Source organism: Canis lupus, chromosome X (genome assembly GCF_048164855.1).
Source record: "Canis lupus baileyi chromosome X, mCanLup2.hap1, whole genome shotgun sequence".
Lineage (NCBI taxonomy): Eukaryota > Metazoa > Chordata > Mammalia > Carnivora > Canidae > Canis > Canis lupus.
This window is the reverse complement of record NC_132876.1, coordinates 119,758,233-119,782,881: the sequence shown is the minus strand read 5'-3', so window position 1 is coordinate 119,782,881 and position 24,649 is coordinate 119,758,233. Positions and strand designations below refer to the sequence as shown.

Here is a 24,649-nt window from a genome sequence, read left to right as displayed (position 1 = left end):
GAAATAAATGTATTTGCTTTCTTTTCCTCCTAAAGAACTAATATTTTATGCTAATTTCTAAAAGGAATCTGACCCATGAGTTATAACATTATCCTGCAAGCAACAGATCTCCTCAGTTATACATACACACGTTCAACAAAGTATGACACTCTGAGTTAAATGTAGTTGTCAAATAATTGATTAGAAATATTCATGAAGCGTCTCTACGATTTGAGGGCCCCCTTTGGACTACTGTAGACATACACAGATTTTAATTCTTTAATGAGTCATTCTGTTTACGTGTTAAATGCTAATCACAAGGCCTTAGCTGTAGGCCTCCGGGAACTTTGCAATTCTCACAGCAGTAATATTTGCTGATATCTTATCAAAAAGTAATCTTAGCCTCCCTTAACTGAACATATTTTAAGAATATCCGGTTTCTAGAGCTAATGTGCAGATGCAACCGCCTATCAATACGGAATTATCAATAAACTACGCAGTGAAAAAGATGAATCGTCGTTACCTGTGACACAGCCAGGTTCTGAATAGCCTCTAGCTGATGATATTTCAGTTGAACCCAGAATCAATCAAACTGATTGGTCGCTGAGCTCTGTGGTCACTGAGCTTTGCAACTAGTGAGAACAGGTATTCCTGGATTTATTTAGAGTCGCATTATGGAAAGAGTGTGAGTAACGGAAAGAACTAGCTATCAAATGCATCTTTCTCCTTGGGAACACAGGTTCAGGACAGCATTTGGTTGCCACTAGAACATAAGAAGCAATCGGAGGATATGGGCTTCTTTCTGCCGCACAAGTAGGGAGCTGCTGAGGATCCTAAAAGCAGCCCCACCCCCAGGGACAGAGGGAAATGGCCTCACGCTGCGGCGTCCCTTCGCCTGGCGGAGGACGGCTGCCAGGGCCCTCACTATCATCCTAACTTTCAGCCTACCCCTCCTTTGGCCTGGACAGCTGGTTGCCAAGATTGCTACCCACATCCCAACCGAGCCCCCTACACCCGCTTTCACCTGCAGCACACCTGTCCAGCCTGGCAGATTCCCAGCCGCCCGTTGTCCCCTCTGCAGCGGTGCCTCGTGGTCGCGGAGCTTTGCTTTGTGAGCCAGGCCTGCAGGCCGTGGGTATGGCGCCCCCACACCCCGCTTCCCTCAGCTGCGGGACGCAGGCAACGCCACAGGCCTCGGTGGTGGCGGAGCCCAGGGACCGGGAAGCCGGGTGGCGCGGAGCACGGCTCACACCCCGCCCGGAGGCCCCTGAGCTGCCCCTCCCCGTGCACGAAGCCTGAACTGTCAGGGGCTGAGACAACTCAGCGTGCCCCGGGCGACGCGGACACCCGTGTCTGAGAGTGGCTCCGGGGAGGGCCTGGCGTCTCTTGACACCGGAAGCAGGAGATCTTCAAGGAGGCCACGTTGTTTATTGTTTGACTTCTTCTAGAAATAAGAATGGTAGCGCGGGTGAACCCAGACCAGGGGCGGGATCCGAGCCTCGTGCGGCTGAGTGCCCCAGGCCGCCTGCTGCTCCACGCTGATGACTAACCGTGACTCATGCCGCAGCACCTGGTAACGCCTGCTGGTGGGTGACCGAATGCGGCTCTCCAGCACCTGGTCACACCTGGGGAACACCTGACAGCACCCGCTACCACTTGTAAGGCTGCCCATGCGCTGCCTGCTGCTTCTCATAATGACTGAGTATGGCTCTCTACCATCTGGTGACATCTGGTGACGCCTGCCAGCCTGCTGCCCGCTGCTCCTCGCTGACGCTTATGACCCTCTAGGCAGACAGGCCATCCCCAGGTAGCCTGGCGGGAGAATGTTAGCGAATATTGAGGACTAGTAGCCAGAAGTATCTCACACCATGGTAGAGGTGTGTTAACAACAGAGGGTTAAAAAGGAATGAAAAAACCCTCCCCATCATCAAAGTCCCTGCTGTAAGGAGTGAGGAGGAGAGAAAGGAATGTTTCTACCTTGTTTCCAAAAAGACGGTTAATGATCTCCTGTTATTTCTCATGTTGATGGTGACCAGAAATATCATGAAAAACCCCAAACGTGGTAACGTCAGGACAAGGACCTATCCCAGTAACCCTGGGTAACTCTGACACCAGCGCAAATTGTTCCATGGTGCTGCTCCTGGTTCATTCCCCAAACACTGTTGCATTAAAAATCTGCATACAGGGCAGCCCGGGTGGCTCAGCGGTTTAGCGCCGACTTCAGCCCAGGGCCTGATCCTGGAGACTTGGGATCGAGTCCCACGTCGGGCTTCCTGCATGGAGCCTGCTTCTCCCTCTGCCTGTGTCTCTGCCTCTCTCTCTGGTCTCTCATGAATAAATAAATAAAATCTTAAAAAAAAAAAAGAAAAAAGAAAAAAATCTGCATACAGGGGCCCCTGGGTGGCTCAGTGGTTGTGTGTCTGCCTTTGGCTCAGGGCATGATCCTGGGGTCCTGAGATCAAGTCCTGCATCAGGAGCCTACTTCTCCCTCTGCCTGTGTCTCTGCCTGTCTCTCTCTGTGTCTCTCATGAATAAATAAAATCTTTTTTAAAAATTTGCATACAGGGTGGCTGAGGGGCTCAATTAGTTAAATGTCCAACTCCTGGTTTCAGCTCCAGGTATGATCTCAGGGCCCTGGGGTCGTGCTCCATGTCAGGCTCTATGCTGGCGGGGAGCTTGCTTCTCCCTCATGCTTTGCCCATCCCCCAGGTCATGTGCTTTTTTCTAAAACAAATAAATCTTAAAAAATAAAAGCTGAAAACCTGTACATGACTTAGGATGATAAATGCTATATTACGTGTATTTTTTTAAGAGTTTATTGATTCATGAGAGACACAGGGAGAGAGAGACAGAGACACAGGCAGAGGGAGAAGCAGGCTCCCCATAGGGAGGTTGATGTAGGACTCGATCCCAGGACCCTGGGATCTTGCCCTGAGCTGGAGGCAGACGCTCAACCACTGAGCCATCCAGGCGTCCCTACATTATGTGTATTTTATACCACAATTAAACAAAAACCTATGTAAGAGCGAGACATGTGTGTATCCCGTGGGACAGGTGCAGTGACAGCATAAACTGTCATGTTCTTTGAGGTGGCAATACCACATGACCATTAAGCAGAAGGGAAGAGCTCACACTCCAATTAACAAAAAGGGGGAGACCTAAACACTAGCTAGACGTAGCATAACCTCAAAGTTTAAATTACAATCGTGGACGTCAAATAAATGATTAACTCCTAGTCGAAGTACTGTCTGAATCTAAGAACTTTCCAGGTAAACCTTAGAAGGAAGGCTGTGGTTTCAATACCGAAGTCCCACACATTGGTAGCAAGTTAATTTTTTAGAAAGTTTGTAACAGTGAAAGAGTCGATTCTTCAGGCTTTTCTCCCTTCCTCCGTTTCTCAGTTCATTTTTCCTGCCTGGTACTAGATGTGTTTTACTTTGTTGGCTTTTGAATTTCTAAATGTAGGTCCAACCCTAACTTTGGAATCAAAGTCCGTGAAGGGACCTGTAAGAATGATGATGGAGTGTTTGCCAGCCTTTCTCTCTCAACAAACTGTATACATCACAGGGCACTGAAAGACCTTGGTTACCAAAATCAGTTGGCCCACATGGGCTGAAATTTCCAAGTAGAAATAGTTTTATTAAATCTGGCAAGTGTTTACTGCTTGTTAACTGGGAAATCGCCGTGGCTTAGTTCGCACCACGGCATAATCACATCAGCTCCATGCAAGCTTCACAGAGGAACCCAGGGATGAATGGGGACTCAGATAACGAGGTACGGGCTCCCTGCTCGTGTTGCTCTCATCATCTGTGTGCCAAGCGCCACACCCTCGAACTGTGAGGGACAGGAAAACAACGGTGGCATCTCCTCATCTTCATAATTTACTTAGGGAGCAAATGGGGCAGAATTAAAAACAAAAACAGGGGCCGACCCAGATCGGAAACATTTTCTCCCAGTGAACATAAGAACGATCATAATTAGGACAATAATTTAGATAATTTAGATCTCCTGGTTGATGTCAGAGGTGTTCTATTTATTTAATATTTCTCCTTTTTGGTATGGATTCAAAAACGTGATTGTGTGTGTGTGTGTGTGTGTGTGTGTGCCTGTGATTGTTTTGAGAACCATGGAAACAAATGTGGGAACAAAAAAGGTTCATCTTTGCACCAGAGCTTTCTAGACTGGTCCATGAGCCTGAAATAGTACAAATAGCGTTATGAATATTACATGAGACGCTGCATACAAAGGAGTAAGCGCTATTATGCAGAGTTGGCCCACAATGGGTGCTCAATAGGAGTAGAGTAATTGGTATCTCTTTTCTTTTCCCATGCTACAAGTTTACTGTTTAACATTTCCAAATTCTTCTGTTACTCTGACAAAAATGTTTTAAGATCCAAAGACAGAAAGTTGGCTCTGCTTCTTCTACGGTGATCATCCACAAGTCTCCAATGTGCTACCGTCAGAGTAAGCACTGAAATCTCCACAGGGGGAATGCTGCCCTGCTGGCCTTTATAAGAAAGAAAAAAGTCTAAGTTTTGAAGATCATCTTACAAATACATGGATTTGATAAAACAATCTTACAGAAGAATTCTATTTAACTGTTCCATTGTTTATTTCTACTGAAGGCAAATTTTGATGTTCTCTATCAATAATCTCAGATAATTATCTTGGATGAGGTTGAAAACTATTAATGGTCTGGATATAAATTGGAGAATTTATGGTATGTGTATGCAGGTCTCTCACTATGCCTTTAAGCGTAGCTTATTAAGAATGTACTAGTTGAATGGAATAAAGGATCAAAATGAGTGCAAGTCAGTGAAAATGATGTGTGAATATTAATACTCTAGATATAGAGAAAATGTGTAAATTGGTCCACTAATGGCCAGTTGTAAATCCTGTGAACAAAGATCATTCAGTGTCAATAAATACACTTCTGACCAATAAGCACCTACTATTTCTTGTGATATTACTAGTTAATTATTTGTAGACTCATCAAGAGGGATGTAAAAAATTTAGAAAAGATACAAGTCATCCAAATCATTAGGAGTATAATGTCCATCAACTTCATGGTAAATGAAAACCATCTGCGGTAACACGGATATATGTGCGAAATGTGGTATTTCTTCTTTATGAAATTCTATCAAGCTATTTAGGCAAACTATTCATTGTAAAATTAATGTAACTACAACTGCTTTATAAAACTATTCATATGAATCATTGCACTAATCACACAAATGGCAATGTTTGCTAGTCAGTGGCTCCAACTGAAAATTTGGAAAAGTCATGGTTACTATGCTCATTAATTTTTGTCCATTGTTTCTTCTGCTCTTTCCCTATACAAAACTCAGAACAGAATACTCTTCAAAGATGATGTATTTTTCTAGAATAGTTACTATCTCATGGTTGTCATCGTGAACTCAAAGAAGGGCTGGATAAGGCAAAGTACTATAGTAAATGAAAACACTCTTGGGATTAGGTGAAAGATCCTTAATATTTTATGGAATATTATATATTAGTTAATTCTTAGGAATCTCTCCTACATCCCAATTCTTAGCGTAAAAACTAAAATGTGTTTCTTAGTGCCTTATCTAGGCAATATGCTAATCTCAACGTGCCTGGCAAATGATAAAAATAAAGTGAAATCCTTACAATAGTAGGTTAACAGTTCTTGGATGTTTCTGTAAAAGATGTTATCATCTTTGTTTTGTTTGGTATAAAATGCAAGGTACTATACAATAAAATAATTTATGCAGTAATCATGGAATGATGAATATAAAAACATTCAATTCGCAAACTTAGTATGTTAGAAATCCTATATATATATGAGGCCTCAGATATGGAGAGAACATTGCACTTGGTATTTAATTCAATTCAACAGAACTGTATCATGCATCAAATATAGCAGCCTTTCCAAAGAGCCAGAGCCGGGGCAGGGTTTTTTTTCCTGCTGCAGCCAATAAGCAAATGCCACCATGAATACAGAATCCCTCTTCCAGGTGCTTTGCTTGCTCATCTCACTTATTCCTCCCCAATCCCCATAACCATTATTATTTCCATTGTACAAATGAGGAAACAAGCTCAGGGAGATTATAATTTATCCCAAATCACAGAACAGGTAAGGGTGTGGGCCACTATTACAGCCAGCGGATTTCTAAAGGCCACAAGGTATCTCTGGGTAAACTAAGAAAAGAGCTAAACCACTGGCTCTCAACTGGCTTTCCTATTAGGATCACCTGTGAGCATCTAACTCTTGAAATATCAAGGAATAGAGGGAACACATTGCAGATAGGTTCTTCTATAAATGCATGTATGGAAATCATATATATATATATACACACACACACACATATATATGTAAATTATATATATGTAAATCAAAAGGGCAGGAATCTCATCCAGGAATATTGATTAAAAACAAGCAACACTGAAATATTGCTTGTGCTATTGAATTTCAAGGATAAAAATATAATTTTTCAGGCATCCAGGTTGAAAAGGCAGGTTGATTATAATGGAGGAAATATAGTTTCCCCCCAATTAGTACCTCCCTACAAAATCTAATGTGTAGGGATCCCTGGGTGGCGCAGCGGTTTGGCGCCTGCCTTTGGCCCAGGGCGCGATCCTGGAGACCCAGGATCGAATCCCACATCGGGCTCCCGGTGCATGGAGCCTGCTTCTCCCTCTGCCTGTGTCTCTGCCTCTCTCTCTCTCTGTAACTATCATAAATAAATAAAAATTAAAAAAAAAATCTAATGTGTAAAGCCAATACAACAATGACTATATAATAAGTAAAATAAAAAAATATATTATATATAAAATCATATATAAGCTGTTATTTAAATGTATATGTGACAGAAACATTCTGAAATACAGAAAAACTCATAGAATATAGCACCCATGAGCCTTTCTTGCAAAGTGATGCAATGCCAAATTCAGCCATTCTACAGATAAACAGGAAACAAGAATAAATGGGCTACTATAATAGTACCCAAAAGATGGGCAACCTGGGTGGCTCAGCGGTTTAGCCCCGACTTCAGCCCAGGGCCTGATCCTGGAGACCCAGGATCAAGTCCCACATCAAGCTCCCTGCATGGAGCCTGCTTCTCCCTCGGCCTATGTCTCTGCCAGTCTCTCTCTCTCTCTCTCTCTCTCATGAATAAATAAAATCTTTTAAAAAATAGCACCCAAAGAAAACAACACACACATTTATATGTTATGTGAGAAAAGACTGTGCAATCCAATTTGGACTTCATATATAATGGTAGGCAAAGTTTGCTGTGAACATTTTTAAAGAAAATGGTATTTATGGACTCCATTAAAAACTAAGATACGGTCAAAAAAAATTTTTTTTTTAAGATTTGTAAGTAATCTCTATACCCAGCATGGGGTTTGAACTCATAACCCTGAAATCAAGAGTCACATGGTCCACTGACTGAGCCAGCCAGGTGCCCCAAAATATGATCAAATTTAGAAGCAAAGTGTAAAGAAATTACCATAAAATAATCATTTTATCATCTACATAAATATAGAACTAAAATTGAATAAAGTAGGAATTATAGTTAAGGAAGAATAATATAATAAAACTAAAAATTAGGAAATGATAATGTTAGAAAAATTGGTCGATAGGATATGTATGAGGAATATATAGGTAACTTACAATGAACTTAATTTTTAGGGCATCAGTATATAATAAAACAAATATAAAATTTTTGAAATAATGCTTTTGATCTCATAATATTTTTCATAATCTTTCTCTCCCTGAAATTTAGCAGTTTCTTATTCTTCTATGACACTCAAAAAATATTAAACTTCAAGCATTAAAAACTAGCATGCACAGAAATGCCAGATTAAAAAAAAAAAAAAGAAATGCCAGATAAGATGTCTGCTTAATAGTAATATATCAGGGTCCCCAAGAGCATTCCCAGGTCAGGTGGTGATTCACCAGGGGGACTCACAGAACTCAGCATATAGTCCCACTCTGGGCTGTGATCTACTACAGCCAAATCCGGAACAGGGAAAACGTGCACAGTTTATAGTCCGGAGCAAACCAGGCATAAGCTTCCGAGAGTCCTATCATGGTGCCATCACACAGGATGTGCTTGGTTTCTCACATCAGGACTTGAGACAACACATGTGCAATGCTGTCACCAGGGAAGTTCAGGAGACACTCTGTGTCCAGAGTTTTTACTGAGGCTGGTCACCTGCTGCCTAGCATGGACCAAAAATCCAGACTCCCAGGAGGGAACAGGTGTCCATCATAAGCCACACTGCTTGTACCAATCCTGCAAGAACACTGAGCACCAATTACCAGCCAGGGAATGGTATGAACCCTCCCCAAATCGAAGTTCCTGCCTACTGGGCAAGGGCCCACCTCTTAATTCGGAATTTCTAAAGAGAGCAGTCTTAGGTTTGCTATGGAAACTCTTTAGCACAGGTAACCATGGCTATTCTGGGTAGTAGAATTTGGAGTAATGGTTTGGTTTTACTCGCCTGTTGATTGTTAAGTTTTTAATGTGCATATATAGTTTCTATAAAATAATAAAAAACATTATAGTGAGTGTTAAAAAAAACAACTAAAACTTCCAGTTGCATCTTTCAAAGAAGAAACCTGAGTACTAAGTATGCATGAAATAGAAAAAAGCATTGTCAATTCAAATGTTTGTAATTTATTCGTGGAAATGCAATTATAATTTGCCTGGAAACTCAATTATACACACCAATTTGTTAGATGGGATTACAATTAATTTGTTTCCCGGGCAAATTATACACCTTGGCCATGAATAATACAAAATAGGAGACAATCAGAAATATGCATATTAGGGAAGTCACTTCCAATGAATACATATGTTTTGTCAAATTAAGTCATCTTATGTATCTCAACTTCCTCTTCCTTGACCTGCTTTTCTTTATTTTTGAAGGCAAATGTGTCACCGTGTATGGAAATATCAATGGTCAGATGGCTCCACTGGGAGAAACACTCCAGAATGTTGCTGGAAGATCTCTGGAAGATCATGAAGCACACATTTGATTCCAGAAATTCAAAAACTTCCAGAGAGTCAGGGACAGCAAGGATCCTCCAGTTAAACTATCATTTCCTTCTCTCCCCTTCTGCCTGCATTTTGTTACCCAGAGTGACCAGGCATGCACATGAAATAATCAGCCCATGGAAGGATTTATATACTAATTGATAAGCCAAACTGCCATTCTAGGTACTAGGAATCAAATGATGAAAAAGAAAGTATGAAAATGATGCTCTGCTATGATTACAGTGTATATGTTTGCTAGTGAGCGGGCAGTCATTAAACAGTTTAATCTGTATTAAAACAAGGCAGACACAGAAAGTAATGGAAGTACACATGAGGTCAAAGAGGATTAGACTAATGGAATGGACAGTCGGGGGGTAAAAGAGTGTAGGGAATAGTCAGTGGTATTGTAATAGTGTTGTAGGCTGACAGATGGGCGCTGGCTACACTTATGGGGAGCAGCGAAGGTGCACCGAAGCTGAATCACTCAGTTACACCTGAAACCAATAGAACATTGTGTCAACTCGACTTTAGTAAAAGAAGTAATAGTAAATAAGCCTTTAAAAAGGATTAAACCAAGAGAAAGCTATTTCTTTTTTTTTTTAACAGCTTAAGTAAGCTGTTTGCAACTAAGCTTGTTAACACTATATAATGAAAATGTACAAAGAATAATGTGCTTTTTTGGTTAAGGTTTAAGGCAAAGACATTCGTTAATAAGGAGTCTTCAAATATGAATATTCCAGAATTTCTCTAAGCCATCTGATCAGAACTACTGTCAAAGAGAAAGCTCTTTAAAAACATAAGTTATTGGGGCACCTGGGTGGCTCAGATGCTTAAGCGTCTGCCTTTGGCTCAGGTCATAATCTCAAGGTCCTGGGATCGAGTCAATGCATCAGGCTCCCTGCTCAGTGGGCACTCTCCTTCTCCCTTCCCCTTTGCTGCTCCCTCTGCTTGCGCTCTCTCTATAATGAATAAATTAAAAATCTTAAAAAAAAAAAAAGCCATCTATATTTAGGATGAGTTACATGATGTGAAAGACAAAGGAATATTCTAGAATGAAGGACTAGCAAATACATCAGTCAGGTAGGAGCTGTATGATTTGGAGGCAAAATTAATTCTACAAGTCTCAGTGTCTTCAAACATAAAAGGGGGATAATTACGATTACTGTGTAATATTACCCTAAGTATTAAGTATGTAAACAATTAGCACAGGTTTTAGCACATATAAAAGTTGAAATTAGTGTTAGCCACTAAGATGAGTACCTGAATTTTTTTTTTTAAGATTTTATTTATTTATTCATGAGAGACACAGGCAGAGGGAGAAGCAGGCTCCCTAAGAGGAGCCTACCGGGGGCCTCAATCCCGGGACTCCAGGATCATGCCCTGGGCCAAAGGCAGACGCTAAATCGCTGAACCACCCAGGGATTCCTCATACCCGATTTTTTAAACATAGTTCTAGAAATTCTACAAAGCAATGGGAAACAGTATAGGTTAATAATGGATTGCCTAAAAGCCTCATATAAATAATTTCTCTTAAAGAGAAACAAATTCTAGAGGTGCCTGCCTGGCTCACTTGGTAGAACATGCAACTCTTAATCTCAGGATCATGAGTTCAAGCCCCACGTTGGGCAAAGAGCCTCCTTAAAATTAAAAAAAAAAGAAGAAAAGGAAAAAGAGAGGAACAAATTCTAAAGTTGTGAAATGTAGTTGTTCACTCTTTGACTTATATTTTTAAGTTTCTAATATTTTTTTAAATTTTTATTTATTTATGATAGTCACAGAGAGAGAGAGAGAGAGGCAGAGACATAGGCAGAGAGAGAAGCGGGCTCCATGCACCGGGGGCCCGACGTGGGATTCGATCGCGGGTCTCCAGGATTGCGCCCTGGGCCAAAGGCAGGCGCTAAACCGCTGTGCCACCCAGGGATCCCTATTTTTAAGTTTCTAAACAGGCTTTCATCTCAAAGAATTTTGCAAACATTGCCTAACTCTGCAAAACCATCACACCCATCCAAGTTACAAGTAGAAGCATACTTTAGAAAAAATACAGACTTTACCTTTTTACAAACTAGAAAAGTTTGTAAAAACTTTTTGCACCCCCAATTTCACTGCTGGTAGGGAGGTTCCCCATACAAGTGGGGTGTCCTACAATTCAACTCATTACTGACACTATCTACCTGGAAACAGCTTCAGATCCCACAGGGAAAGGCTCAGTCCCACAAGACCACCTCCTCTCCCCTCACAAGTCCAAAAGGAAAAAGAAATAGAAAAAAAGAAATCTAAAGAAACAAAAGCAGAAATGAGGTGATGGAGTTAGCAGAAAAGAACATTTATTTATTTATTTATTTATTTATTTATTTATTTATTTGAAGACACTATCTTTAATAACATAATGCTACTTACAATCTTAAACCTATAATGTGGAAGCCAAAAAAAAAAAAAAAAAAAAGATAAAGTTTTTCTAAGAAACTACTTGAATTATAAAAGAACAGAAATTGAAAAAATTAGTAAACTCAATTCTACACCAAAATTTCAAATGTTGGCTTTATAAGAAAGTTCTACAAAGCTTTCAAGAATCCATTTCACAAAAGCTAATATAATTCTGATATCAAAAATGACCAAGATAATGGGAAAAAGTAAATCATAAGTTACTTATGAAAATATATATACAGGCACCTATATACACACCTACACAAATAGAGACACACACACACACACACACCTAAAAATACTATTAACAAATAGAACCAACAAAAGAACAACATAGGATCTCTAACTAGGATTTATTTCAGGAATTCAAGGACGGATCAACATTAGAAAATCTATCGATCTTAGTCACTAGATGAATAGACTAAAGTAAAAGACCAAATTATCATTTAAATAAATGGAGAAAATGCAGTTAATAAACCCCATATTCATTTCAGGTTAATCCCACTGGTACACCAAGAATAGAAGGAAACTTACGTAATATGATACAGAACATTTTTTTTATTTATAAAGAAAATAACATTTTAAAAGTCATTATAAATCTGCTTTGTCTGTCCAGGAATGTAGGAGAAAGACCTGCATGACACTTCCAGAAGTAAAAATGAAGAAGTGAAAACTATGCCTGATGGCATCTTAAAGATGTTAGACACCATAGAAAGAAAAAGATCACTTGACGGCAACTTGAAGACACAATGATAAAAATTATCAAGATAAAGAAGAGAAGGGGAAAGATGAAGAAAAAAAACATCATCAGAGACTCAGTGACCCAGGCCATAATACAAAGTTTATCACATACAATTAGAGTCCCAGAAGGAGAGGAAACAGAGAATGGGATAGAAAAAATATTGGCTTCTACATAGGGGCACCCAGGTGGCTCAGTCCTTGAAGCATCCGACTTTTGATTTTGACTCAGGTCATGATCTCAGGGTCATGAGATCAAGCCCCAAGCTGGGCTTTGTGTTGGGCATGCAGTCTGCTTGAGGTTCTCTCTCTCTCTCTCTGCTCCCCCCACTCATGCTCTCTTTCAATAAATAAATAAATAAATAAATAAATAAATAAATAAATAAGAGAGAGAGAAAAGATATTGCTGATATATAAAAAATCTGATTAAAACTAGAAGCCCAATCAGAATTACAATTAGAAGTATCTCCATGACCCCCAAGCAGAAGAAATATAAAGGCTACTCAGTCAAAATTTACCAATGCTTAAAACCAGATATAGAAAGAAAATCTTCAAAGCAGACAGGAAAATAAAACGAATTTATACACAGCTATCTTAGAGGGACACCTACATCCCTGCTGCACCAGTGCAGCCCCTGGTCCCGCAGCCTCAGAGCCACCTGTTGGACATGCAGATGCCGGGTGCCCACAGCACACACCCACTCAATCAGAACATGCACTTCTAGAAGATGCCCAGGTGATCTGTGTGCACCATGGAATCTGAAAAGCACTGCTCAGGGCCATCCTGGGAGGCGGGGTAGGCAACTGCACGTGAATGCATTCAAGTCCTCCCAGAGCAAAGGTACACAAAATCACGTCCTCAGACTGTGAGCCCCTGGCCACAGCCCCTTGTCTCCCCTTCTTCCACCCAGACGGTCTCAGAGAACGAACTCAAGCATAAACAGTCGTGGGCATTCGGTCTACATTTCCTCCCATATACCTTATTCTACAACTCAGAGTTCTACGGATGGATGGCTCCTCTTCCAGTGAAACCCTCTGACAGGCTTCTGGTCACCTCGTAATGACAAAATTCCTTTTAAGTGCCACCTCCCTGACCTATCACAGAATTCAAGTGTTAACCTTGCCCTCCCCTTCATAGTGAAAATGGCTAATATTTATTCAATGTTTCTCATGTTCAGACACTGGTTAAGTGCTTTTCATGCATCTTTTATATTTTCCTTAAATTTGATGCTCTTAGAATTTTCAGGCTATTCCCTTAACTCTATCTACTCTGCCCCTCTTTTCAAACAAGATAGGTCTTTAAATCATTCAGAATAATCTCCAGCCTCGGCCTCTTATCAATTTTCAAAACTCATTAATTCTCCTCTAACTGAATCTCACATAATTCTATATTCCCCCAGCATCATATAAAAATGCAATTAAAAATTGAGTCTATTTCAAAAAACATGGGGGGGGCCTACATTCTATGGAGAACATGTCCCATCAAGACAACATAAACTACTGAACAACCCTAAAATGTCACTCAATATTCTTGATTTTCTCATTTTCCAGGACTATAAAATTTGATATAATGAGGATAATAGCTTCCTTGTAAGATGACGGGTAAAGGAACTCTCACAACAATTGTAAAACTTCACGAGCATTCCTTGAAATGTTTCCATTCCCTGACTCCCGCCATCCCCTACATTGAAAAGGAAACTGGGACAGAGTGTGCTCTTTCCACCCCCGCCCAGAGATCCCAATCCAGAAATATAATACCTTTACATTTTCAATATTTGCATTATGAAAAGGTAAAGGTAAAGTTCATCATTTGTAAAAATAAAACTTGACTATTTATAATACTAAAAACTAGCATTTCTTGAAAACGTGCTACATGCCAGCCACCCCAGCCTCCACCGCATCTCATAATCACTCCTGGCTACACACTGGATTTCACCAAGGAACGTGGAGCTTTCAGAAGAAACCGTGCACAAACTCCACATGACACCCTCCAATGCACCTGGCTCTGATTCCTGTGCCCCCCCCACACACACACACCTGGGCATAGGATATCATTCTCTAATTCAACACTCACTCGTTTCTTCCAGTACCTTTAACTCTCTTATAGATGTCCCAGATGGGAGAGGGTACCGCTTCCATTCCTGAAGGGATGCATGTACTTAACACCCTACATTTTAAGACATAGACCTGGGTTTTGGAGCACTGGAAGGGTAACAAGTTTTGAGTGCAAGGAGCTTCCCATAGGAGCGTGACAAATCGTAACCACTTTAGTTTCTGATGTGTGTTTTCAGGAGTACATCCAAAGCAGTAAGGAGCTTTGTTCTTCCTGCAGTTCCTTGATGTACCTTTCATGAACTATTATTTTGCATAATCAAAGCTCCCTTCTTGTTCAAGGGTGTTTAAGCACAGATGGTTGGCCAACAACTTTACATGAGAAAGAGGCTCTAATTTATTTCCTGCTGGGGAGAAGTACAACTTCATCCTCCACTCTGTTGTAGGCTGGGACACAGAGCAGCGTTAGGAGGACGTGCCTGGGGCAGAGTACATGGAAAAGCGGTGGACCACCAGCTCCATCCCAGATCTTCCACCTTTACCAATTAAACATGCAATCTTGGGCAGATAAAACCATTTCACATTGTTGTATGTCAGCCCTGTTGCTCATTAAGTTCACTGAATAAAATTCAGACCTAGCTTCTAAGAATCATTATGAAAATCAAATATAATAATCAAATAAGAAAACATGTTGAAAAGCAAAAAAAAAAAAAAAAAAACAGGATTAATTCATTTCTTTCTATCTGTGGTCGAGTGAAAGCCTCCTTCCTATACCTATTTTCACTGTGACAAGAACCAGACCTATCAGAATCCAGGCTGGTCCAAGAACAGCTTTACTGCAAGCCCAGGATACCTCTCCCACTAGCAGATCCCTGACCCAGAGGAGGTCTCAGCTCTCTGTGACCCTCCTGTGCACTTCGCATTGTCAATGCGGACATCCCGGTGAGTTCCTACTAGGGTGGGGATGTCACAAAATCAGAAACATCAGAAGTAAAGATGAGAGGTGTGTCCTCCAGCAAGGAGGTCACTCTAACTACCATGTATCACGTTTCATCAAAACAAAGACAATAGCAATTAAAACAAAATTATTTTATACCATTAAGAAAGAAAAAGAATACTTTGCTTGATCATTTACATCCCTACAAATGTAAGAAAGGAACATTTATATGGAAAGAAATGTGCATTTTATGGTCAGGAAGAAAAATGGTTTGCTATGGTTTTTTCAATTTTTAAAAAAATAATAAGATGGAGATAATGTTTAATTAATAAGCTGAAACAATAAAGCATGACCTGTCTACGTATCTGTCACAGCCCAACATACTCCAAAAACACACAGCAAAAATTATTGCTTTTGATCCACACAAGGAATCCTGCAAGATAGCTACTCTAACACATTTAAGTTTCTCATTTAAGGAACAACATCTTGAACTCTGACAGCAGCCCCAAAGTAGTTAAAGCAGAATTGTATAAATAATCAAATGAGACGTTAGAGAGATCAGTGTGCGAGGAAGCCATGAACCAATTCTAGGTACATGATGAGTAACACGCCTCCAAAAAATCTCTTCCGTGGAAGACAATTTATTTTATGACTAAAATACCAAGAACAGTAACGCCTTGTTTAGAACCAGGTGCTGGTAACACAGATCAAGAAGTACCGACATTCTGAAGCGCTAGGCCGCTTTGTGCCGGGATGATGACTGCTCTTCTGTTTCTCAGAGCAGGAGTTTGAAAACACGGTAAGTAGTCTGAGCTTCACGGACCTTGGGCTCCGCCAGGACGTCTCAGCTCTGCTGCTGTAGCACGAAGGCTGCGTCTGACGGCATCCAAGCAAACTTATGGTGCGGCGCGTTCCCATAAAACCTTACTTAGAAAAACTTAGAAGCCCGACTGGCTTTGCTCCGCGGGCCGTGGTTTGCAAACCATGCCTTAGAAGACCAGCAAAGCTCAGAGTGTCTTACAGATAAACCCACCGGGTCAAACAGATCTAACAGTTCAGCTGTTCCACTTGTTGATGAATAAATTCCAGAGTGCTTCTGGGTCTAGATGTTTACAAAGGGAACACTTACTAGGTTCATGGAAATAGGAACCCTACAGGCACTCATAGCACGTCATGAGACAAGTGAGAGGAAGAACAGGATCGTATCCGGTCTGCCTCAGTGAATGATCAGCCTCCGAAATGACGAAACAGGGCCAGTCCTTCAGGATTCAGTCTACGTCAACGGGACAGGGAGACATTATGGCCAAACAGAAAGGAACAAGGCAGGGTTTTCAGAATGCTGAAAGGAAGGAAATGCAACAGGGAGGCTTGAGTGGTCTGACCACTGAGCTGAGGTCTGCCCACAAAGGGGTCACATTAGCTGGCCTCTATCTGTCCCGCCTCTGCAGTTCCAATTAACCTCTCCTGCCAGAGCAGAAACCACAGTTTGCACACGAGGCCCATTTTAATAAGCTGGGTTTCGTTCATGGTTATCTCTGAGACAAGAGCTATTACAGAAGTGTGCTAGCACGTTTGGAATTTCCAGGGAACGAGGTTTCCGATGACCTCCAATTCCATCTTTCTTCTTGGGGAGATGTCACAACGTCAACCCAGACTCACTGATATTAAGGGATCACATGTTTATGAAGCAAACAACATGGTACATCTTGTCCCTCAAGATCTTACCACAGCATCTTTTCATTCCTATGGACGTACCGTTTGCATATAGCACAAAGCGCAAAATAGAAGTAGGAGGGCACGCTGTAGGGCATACAAGACACTGCATCAATTCATCTGTTTTCTTGTATGTCTGATGACTCTGCTCTGTTCTATGCCTTAAGGGGCCTGATCCACTTCTTTTTCTTTCCTTTTTGTAGTAGACACACAGGGAGCCCCAATCAGTCACAATCTCCCCTGACTTCATCACCTCTCTTTGCGTGTGTCGGGGGGTGAGGAGGGGGCGGCTGTGACTTGCTTCTAACCAGCAGAATATCAGAATATGGCAAAAGGGAAGGGGTGTCACTCCCGAGAATATGTTGTTATAGAAGGCTTGGTCTCAGCAGACTGGAGATCAAGATTCTCCTTCTAGCTTTGAAAAGTCAATAGCCATGTTGTGATCTGCCTGCAGGGTGGGGGTGTATAGGGCAAGGAACTGCAGGGAACTTGCAGGTGCTGAGAATTGCCCCCAGCCCTCGAGAGAATGGGACCTCAGCCCTATAACCGCAAGGAAACGAACTGTGCCAATAACTGCAATGAGCTTGGAAGCAGAATGTCAGCAGAAGCAGCTGAGCCCCCAGATGAGGAAGCAGCCCAGCCAACACCTGATTACAGCACTGTGGGACCTTGGAGCAAAGTGTGCATTTAAGTCATGTCCAAACTCCTGACCCACAGAGACTATGAGATAAGAAATGTGTGCTGTTTTAAGCCACTAAGCTTGGGGGTAATTTGTTATGCAGCAATAGAGAACTAATATAAAGATATGCTACATTTAATGCCAGGTCAGCATATGTTTTCTGGAAAAGTTTGGACCGACTCCCCGAAGAAGTCGAAATGTTTTGAGAAAATGGGTGGATAATATGTCAGCTCCTATGAGGGAGGACACAAAGCACGATTGATGTTACTCTGCCACCATCCAGAAAGGGCTGGACACCAAGACTTAGAAAGGTTCTCGTCTTACAGGAGTTAACACCGAATCGTTAGCTTAGCTGTGAGCGCCCTTGCAGAGCAACTGGCTAAGTAACTTGGAGTATCTGCCAGTCCTGTGTTATTATTCGAGGCGTTTTAATGTCCACAATTACAAAACGCATCCAAAGACTTCACTGACAGTAATCTTCAGGTCCGAAGCGCTTCTGGCAACACAGACATCAGTATGGAAGAGTCTGCAAATCGCCAAAATTCCAGCCCATCACAAAATGCTGAGCAGAACTTTCAAAGCGAAATACAAGGGAGATTAGAAAGACCACATATTGATCACATTAGTGTTGAGAAACACTTCCTCCTCTCCACTGTCTAAAACCACACTGAACCCTTTTCTACAAGAACCCGATAACACCATGACCTCGCAGAGTTGTCCCAGGGAAGCCCAGCCACAGCAGCACCGGGATGCAGGGAAAGGTGACACACGTGGGGGTTTTAGGCTTGGTCTCTCTACCTGGAGCGGGGGGAGCCACTGGACTTGACGAGCTCCAATTCCCCAGTCCTTCACGGCTTCCAAGCCTAACTCCCACGGACTTACTACATGCCTTTGCTTAGCTCCGTGTTACTGGGAAGGCCAATGATGTGAGGACTGCGGAGATATTTTATGCACAAGATGGATGGAGATACTGTTATCCTAATTCCACATTCATATTCTCCGAATAGAATCTGTGTGCCTTCCATGGTGAAACGCAGGCGGCAGGATCCCATGAGTGCTCCACGCAGGGGAAAGGCAGGGTCACAGACGTCTGCAGTTCCCTATCGGTCTCCAGTTCCCTTCAGAGAAGCCCCGTACCATCGTTGCACTCCGGTACCACAGGGCATCCTTTCTGGCTCACTCCCCATGACCCTCAACAGAGCTTCTGTGATTGCCACGGTGGGCCCTTGGAGCGCCGTTCCCCACCGGGCCTCATGGACTTTCCCACTCTCCTCTCTATGGGAGGTCACCAGGCGGTCAGCCTGGCTCCACGTCCTCCTAGCTGCATCTGAGCATATCCCAGCCCTGATCTGCTCTGGAGGACACAGTCCAGCAAAGCGGCTCTTCCCCTCCTCAGCCCGACTGAGGATTTCAGACAGCACGTGTCCAGGACAGTAACACCCTTTATTCTCCACCTCCAAGCACAGGGCAAGTAAGAAGCCTCCCATACAGTTAAAGCAAGCAAGTCTTCTGACCAGGATATGGGGGCCCAAAGGGTGAATGATGAGATGAAAATGTTGAGAACCCCACTCCCAATCAAATGGGTGGCCTCCCCCTAACAGCATGAAAACTTCCAACATCACGGGGGCAATTACTCATAGAAAAGTCATGTTGGAAAGTCAGGAGAGGACATCAATAGTTTGTACCTTTAAAAAGGTTCTAGGGGGATCCCTGGGTGGCGCAGCGGTTTGGTGCCTGCCTTTGGCCCAGGGCGCGATCCTGGAGACCCGGGATCGAATCCCACGTTGGGCTCCCTGCATGGAGCCTGCTTCTCCCTCTGCCTGTGTCTCTGCCTCTCTCTCTCTCTCTCTCTCTCTCTCTCTCTCTGTGTGACTATAATAAAAAAAAAAAAAAAAAAAAGGTCCTAGGGACGCCTGGGTGGTTCAGTGGTTGAGCATCTGCCTTCCACTCAGGTCGTAGTCCCGGGGTCCTAGGACAGAATCCCATATCAGGCTCCCCGCCCGCAGGGAGCCTGCTTCTCTTTCTGCCTATGTCTTTGCCTCTCTCTGTGTGTCTCTCATGAATAAGTAAATAAAATATTTTTAAAAAATAAAATAAACAAAAATAAAAAGGTTCTAGTCCCTACACATAGGTAATAATTTTTTTCTCTCTGATTAACCAATAATGGAAGCAGTAGGTAACTATATTTTAAGAAGGCTCAATGATGTTTTTCTTTTTTATACAAATTCACAACACACACATACACACACACACCCATCCCTGACGTAAACTGAACTTCCCAACCTACAGAGGAATGCAGGTGCCCTTTTATGTCAATGATCCAGCAGAGCACTGTCAGATTGAGGACATGACATGAGCACCTCTGGGCTTGCACCAGAGCTGTCTTACCTCACAGAAGCTCTGGCACTGCTGCTTCCGCAGGTCCCAGGACTCCTTGCAGGGCTCCAGACACTAGGAGAGATTAACAATAAAAGTAAATCAATAAACAGATAAGAAACAGGGCCAAAAGGAAAAGAATCTGCACTCCTTACTTTTGCTAATTAGTTTAGGAAACCCAGCTACTTGGGGGATCATTTGAATGGGGTATAATAGGAATCTGAGGAAGAGCGGCACGATAGGACAGAAACAAAAAATGTGTATTTCAACATAACCAAAAATGAGAAGTTGCATGGTCTGGAGGGGATGTGTAGAAAAAGCAGTGACATTCACCATCAGGCTGAACAGTTCAGACGAGAAATTTTTTTATTCAGTAAGAAATGTTTTCTAGGGCTGCGTGGCAGGCTGATTGGCAGAGCACATAGCTCTTCATCTCAGGGTTGTGCCTTTGAGCCCCACACTGGGTGTCAAGATTACTTAAAAATACAATCTTAAGAAAAAAAAAAAAAGAAATGTTTTCTAACAGTTGCTGTCACAGAAGAATTTTGTTTTTTCATAAACTTTAACGTGAACTTGCTTTACAAATGGTAACACAGGAGTATTGTCTGTATATTCTCCTGCAGGTGACTGGGTGAAGTTGCATTGTACTAAATATCTATCTATAACATATGATTGTTAACTAGTATCTTTAGCTCAATGGACCTAACAGCATTTACATGCATCCAGTTTAATTACTCTATTAAAATATACTGAATGTATCTTAACATAAATATTTATGAAATAAATACTAGAATATATTGAATCAACCTAAATATATTGAATGAACTCTCTGACATGAGACTTTCAGAATTGAGAATAAAGTCTGAATATATGTTTAAAATGAATTACCAAAAAAAAATAAAATAAAAAAAATAAAATAAAATGAATTACCATACATATGAACTAATCAAAGATAATAACCAGGCTCCACTGTTCAATAATAATCATAATGCTAATAGTAATAATATTTATAGTATATATCAATACATATTATATATTAAATGTATATAAAGAATAATAAAGAATATCGTTGAATAAAGTATACAATAGTTTATTACTACATTTAGTACTATATATAATACTAGTATAATAATACGTACAATATAGTGCTATGTATACTACATATATACTGCATACATTATATATACTATACTAGTACACCATGGAACTACACACACACACACACACACACACACACACATATCTATCCTATAACACTATATATACTACATGTACTATATATATTATATAAAATACAGTCCATTAATGTGAATGGAGACTTGATTCTCAATTTTATGTTTTATGTCATTCTCTAAACATTGGCATATCCCTGGCTCCTATCAGGTCATTATTATTTTATCTATATGATTTTTATTTCATTATTTGTAAATTTTCCAGTAAGGATCAAACTTCTCAGTTAAATTCCAGGTAAGTATACTCTAGAATTCAGGATATATACGGATACTGTTTTTCACTCTACTTGGTAGTCACCTCCCCCTCTGTTTTAAAATAAAGATACAGTTTAAACTGTAAGACTCTACTGTCCATGTGTCAACCGCCAATCTGTCAGAGCAATGCTGCTCAAAGTGTGATCGATGACTGATGATATGAACACCACCTTGCAGTTTATCAGAAATGCAAACTCATGGCCCACCCCTAGACCTAGAAACAGAATATCTGGGATCAGGACCCAGGAATCTCTGTTAGCAAATTCTCTAGGAAATTCTGATGCTTACTACACTTTAAAAAAGAACTGCCTTATTGTGGTAAACATTTCCCAATATATATGTGTATCAAATCATCATATCATACCACTGAAAGCTGTACAGGTTGTAAATCCTATGTCGATAAAGCTGGGGAAGCTATAGAATTTGCTGGGGGAAAAAAAGAGTCCATAGGACCGTCTGAGTGGCTCAGTACATAGGGTGGACCAATTGTTGATTTCAGGTCAGATCATGATCTCAGGGTTGAGAGATCAAGTCCCACATCAGGCTCTGCCCTAAAAGTGGAGTCTGCTTAAGATTCTCTCTCCCTCTCCCTCTGCCCCCATTGCAAATTAGCACTCTCTCGCTCTCTAAAAAAAAAAAAGAGCCCACATTTTCTCTTATTTTTCATTAAAAAAATCATCAAATCTATTTCTTATAAGAACATCTCAGATTTTATATTCTTTAATGTTGCAGATGAACAATTCATTTTTAGTTATTTTAATTTAAAAAATTTGACCTCTTCCAATACTTACACAAGCTTGTCCCAAGTTTCCTGGTGTTCACCTGTCCTAAGCATATTAAAACAAATGCACAGTTTTTTGTCAATATAACAATTCTAAAAAGAATACTATTTTTCTAACAACAACGAAATCACTTAAAACCTTGTCTCCCGGGGCACCTGGGTGGCTCAATGATCTCAGGTCATGATCTCAGGGTCCTAGGATCAGCTCTGCATGGGGCCTTGCACTCATCAGTGAGCCTGCTTCTCCCTCTCCCTCTGTCTCTGCTCATGGGAGCTCTCTCTCAAATAAATAAATAAAATCTTAAAAAAAAAACTTGTCTCTCTTACATATTTTATGAGTTCTGTCAAGAGTTAGTTTTGTTTCCTAAAGGTATGTCTGATTCCTTATCCTCAGACTTCTCGGTATTTAAGACATTGGCTTCTAGCCAAAAAAAGTTTAATGGTCACTTAATAAGTGTATCTAGACCTAATTCCTTCTCAAGACCATTTGAAGTGAATAAATGGCACTCTCCAGAATACCTTGAGATTTTGTTCAGGTGGGGACGTGTCCTATGATGTGAGAGGACCCCTCCATAAGATGTGGGGATTTTCCAGGGACACAAGTTCAGCTACTTACAAACTAAGTCTTTATCATTTTATTTAGGAAACATCCAACAAACATCCATTCCATGTAAAACTGCTCAATGCAATGTGGCTAACCATGTCTCAAAATAATTACACCATTCCTGCTTTGGATCACTGCTGAAAATGTAATTTTGAACACATGTGCTTAGTTGCATTGTCTCAACTATAAACACTGGTGCATTAAAAAGTTTCACTCCTTTGATATCTCCACAATTCCACATAATCCTATTCCTGACAGACTATGGAACAAATACCTTATGTAAAACAAATATCATTTACAAAACTAGGCACGCTTGTGAAATGCTAATGGAAGCAACATATAACGTACTTGTCTTCTTGTTAATCCAGCATCTCTATATGCCGAGTCCAGCATCAGTATATGCAATTCATTTAAAGTTCTATTTCAATTGCATGCTTGCCTCATTTCCAATAACCAGTAATCATCAGTGTCTAAAGATACATCACAAAATGTTATTAATGACAGCCAACATTTTCCTTTAATAATCCTCTGTGAAAACTATCTGACAAAAGAAGTCTGGATGTAGAAATTGGAGTAAATCTTTGCAGGATCAATTTGCCAAAGCTCTATTTCTTTGTAGTGCTGCTCTCAGCCAGGTAAAATGATTGCAATAAACGCCCAAGGGGGAGGGAGATTTAAAAAAAACAAAAAACAGAAAACAAAAACCTACCATTTCTCTCATACTTCAAACAAGAAGAAAAAGCATCCTGTTTCTCCAGATTTAAAAGAAAAAAAAGTTTTGTCAAAAGAGGGCAGACTCAAATCTTATTTCCATGAGAAAAACAACACTACAAGCAGACAACTGCTTTGGAATTTACTACATATCACAACTATACATGCCCTGATCAAATTACAGAACAAACAAAACGGTAACTGAATTTAGCAAGTGTTTTAAGCTTTCAGATTTTAGGATGATCAACTCTTTGAAATGATTCCTTCCCATGTAACTGCTTAAGCCAAATGAAGAAAACTTAAAATTTGAGAGAAAATTTTTAAAATTGGTTGACGGAGCTAATCACATAAATTATCCTTTGGATTATAGACACTATTATTTTTCACTTAATCTAGAAAATTGTATTTGCAATATCATTTCCTTAGATGATACTTCTGTATTACATTTATAATACAAAATACACAATATCAAACATGTACATACAATATTCTATTAAAATGTAAGACACACGAGCACTGAAACTCTGGGACATTTACTACGATATTCTTAATGTATAGTAGCCTCTCAATAAACATCTGTTAAATAAGTTTATTGTTTTTATAAGCAGTTCCTGGAGCTGGCTCACCCATATTTGAGTGGGGAAGTATTTTGCCAGGGGCCAAGCAGATAATGAGTAAGAGTGAAGGAGGGTAAGTTATGAACAATGGGAGTGGCAGGAAGACCAGTAAACTGGAGAGCTCACCCAATGTCCAGGACACAACTGTTCTTCACTGCCTTTCAGTTCTTATCCAGAATTGCCCAGCTCTCCAAACTTCAGAGAAGCCAGTGATGCTGACTTTATGTAAACCTTTCCAACTGTTCATTAAATGTATTGCATAATGCTGTGTAGGTAATTTTCTGCAATTTATTTATAGCAGAAGATATTAGATAAATTATTTTAATTGCTCTTAAGTAAGTAGTTTGAAATGGAAGTGATTTTGCCCTCTCAGTGATGCCCTTTGGTGATTTCTGGAGATGGTTGTTGGAAACAACAGAGGAGAGACGTACCGGTTTCTAGCAGGCAGAGGCCAGGCATGTTGCTTGAATGTCATACAATGCACAGGCTAGCCCCCCCCCAACATGATAAAAAATTATCTGGCTCCAAA

At 40.8% G+C, this 24,649-nt stretch overlaps 1 protein-coding gene across 1 annotated transcript in view; it reads right to left on the bottom strand.

The window, feature by feature from the left end:
* The window catches only part of ANOS1 (anosmin 1), a 186,989-nt gene that overhangs the window by 60,791 nt on the left and 101,549 nt on the right, over positions 1–24,649 (bottom strand). Inside the window, exon 3 of the mRNA XM_072816087.1 lies at positions 19,933–19,995. Within this exon, the coding sequence (XP_072672188.1) occupies positions 19,933–19,995 (63 nt within the window). The remainder of the gene's footprint in view (positions 1–19,932; positions 19,996–24,649) is intronic.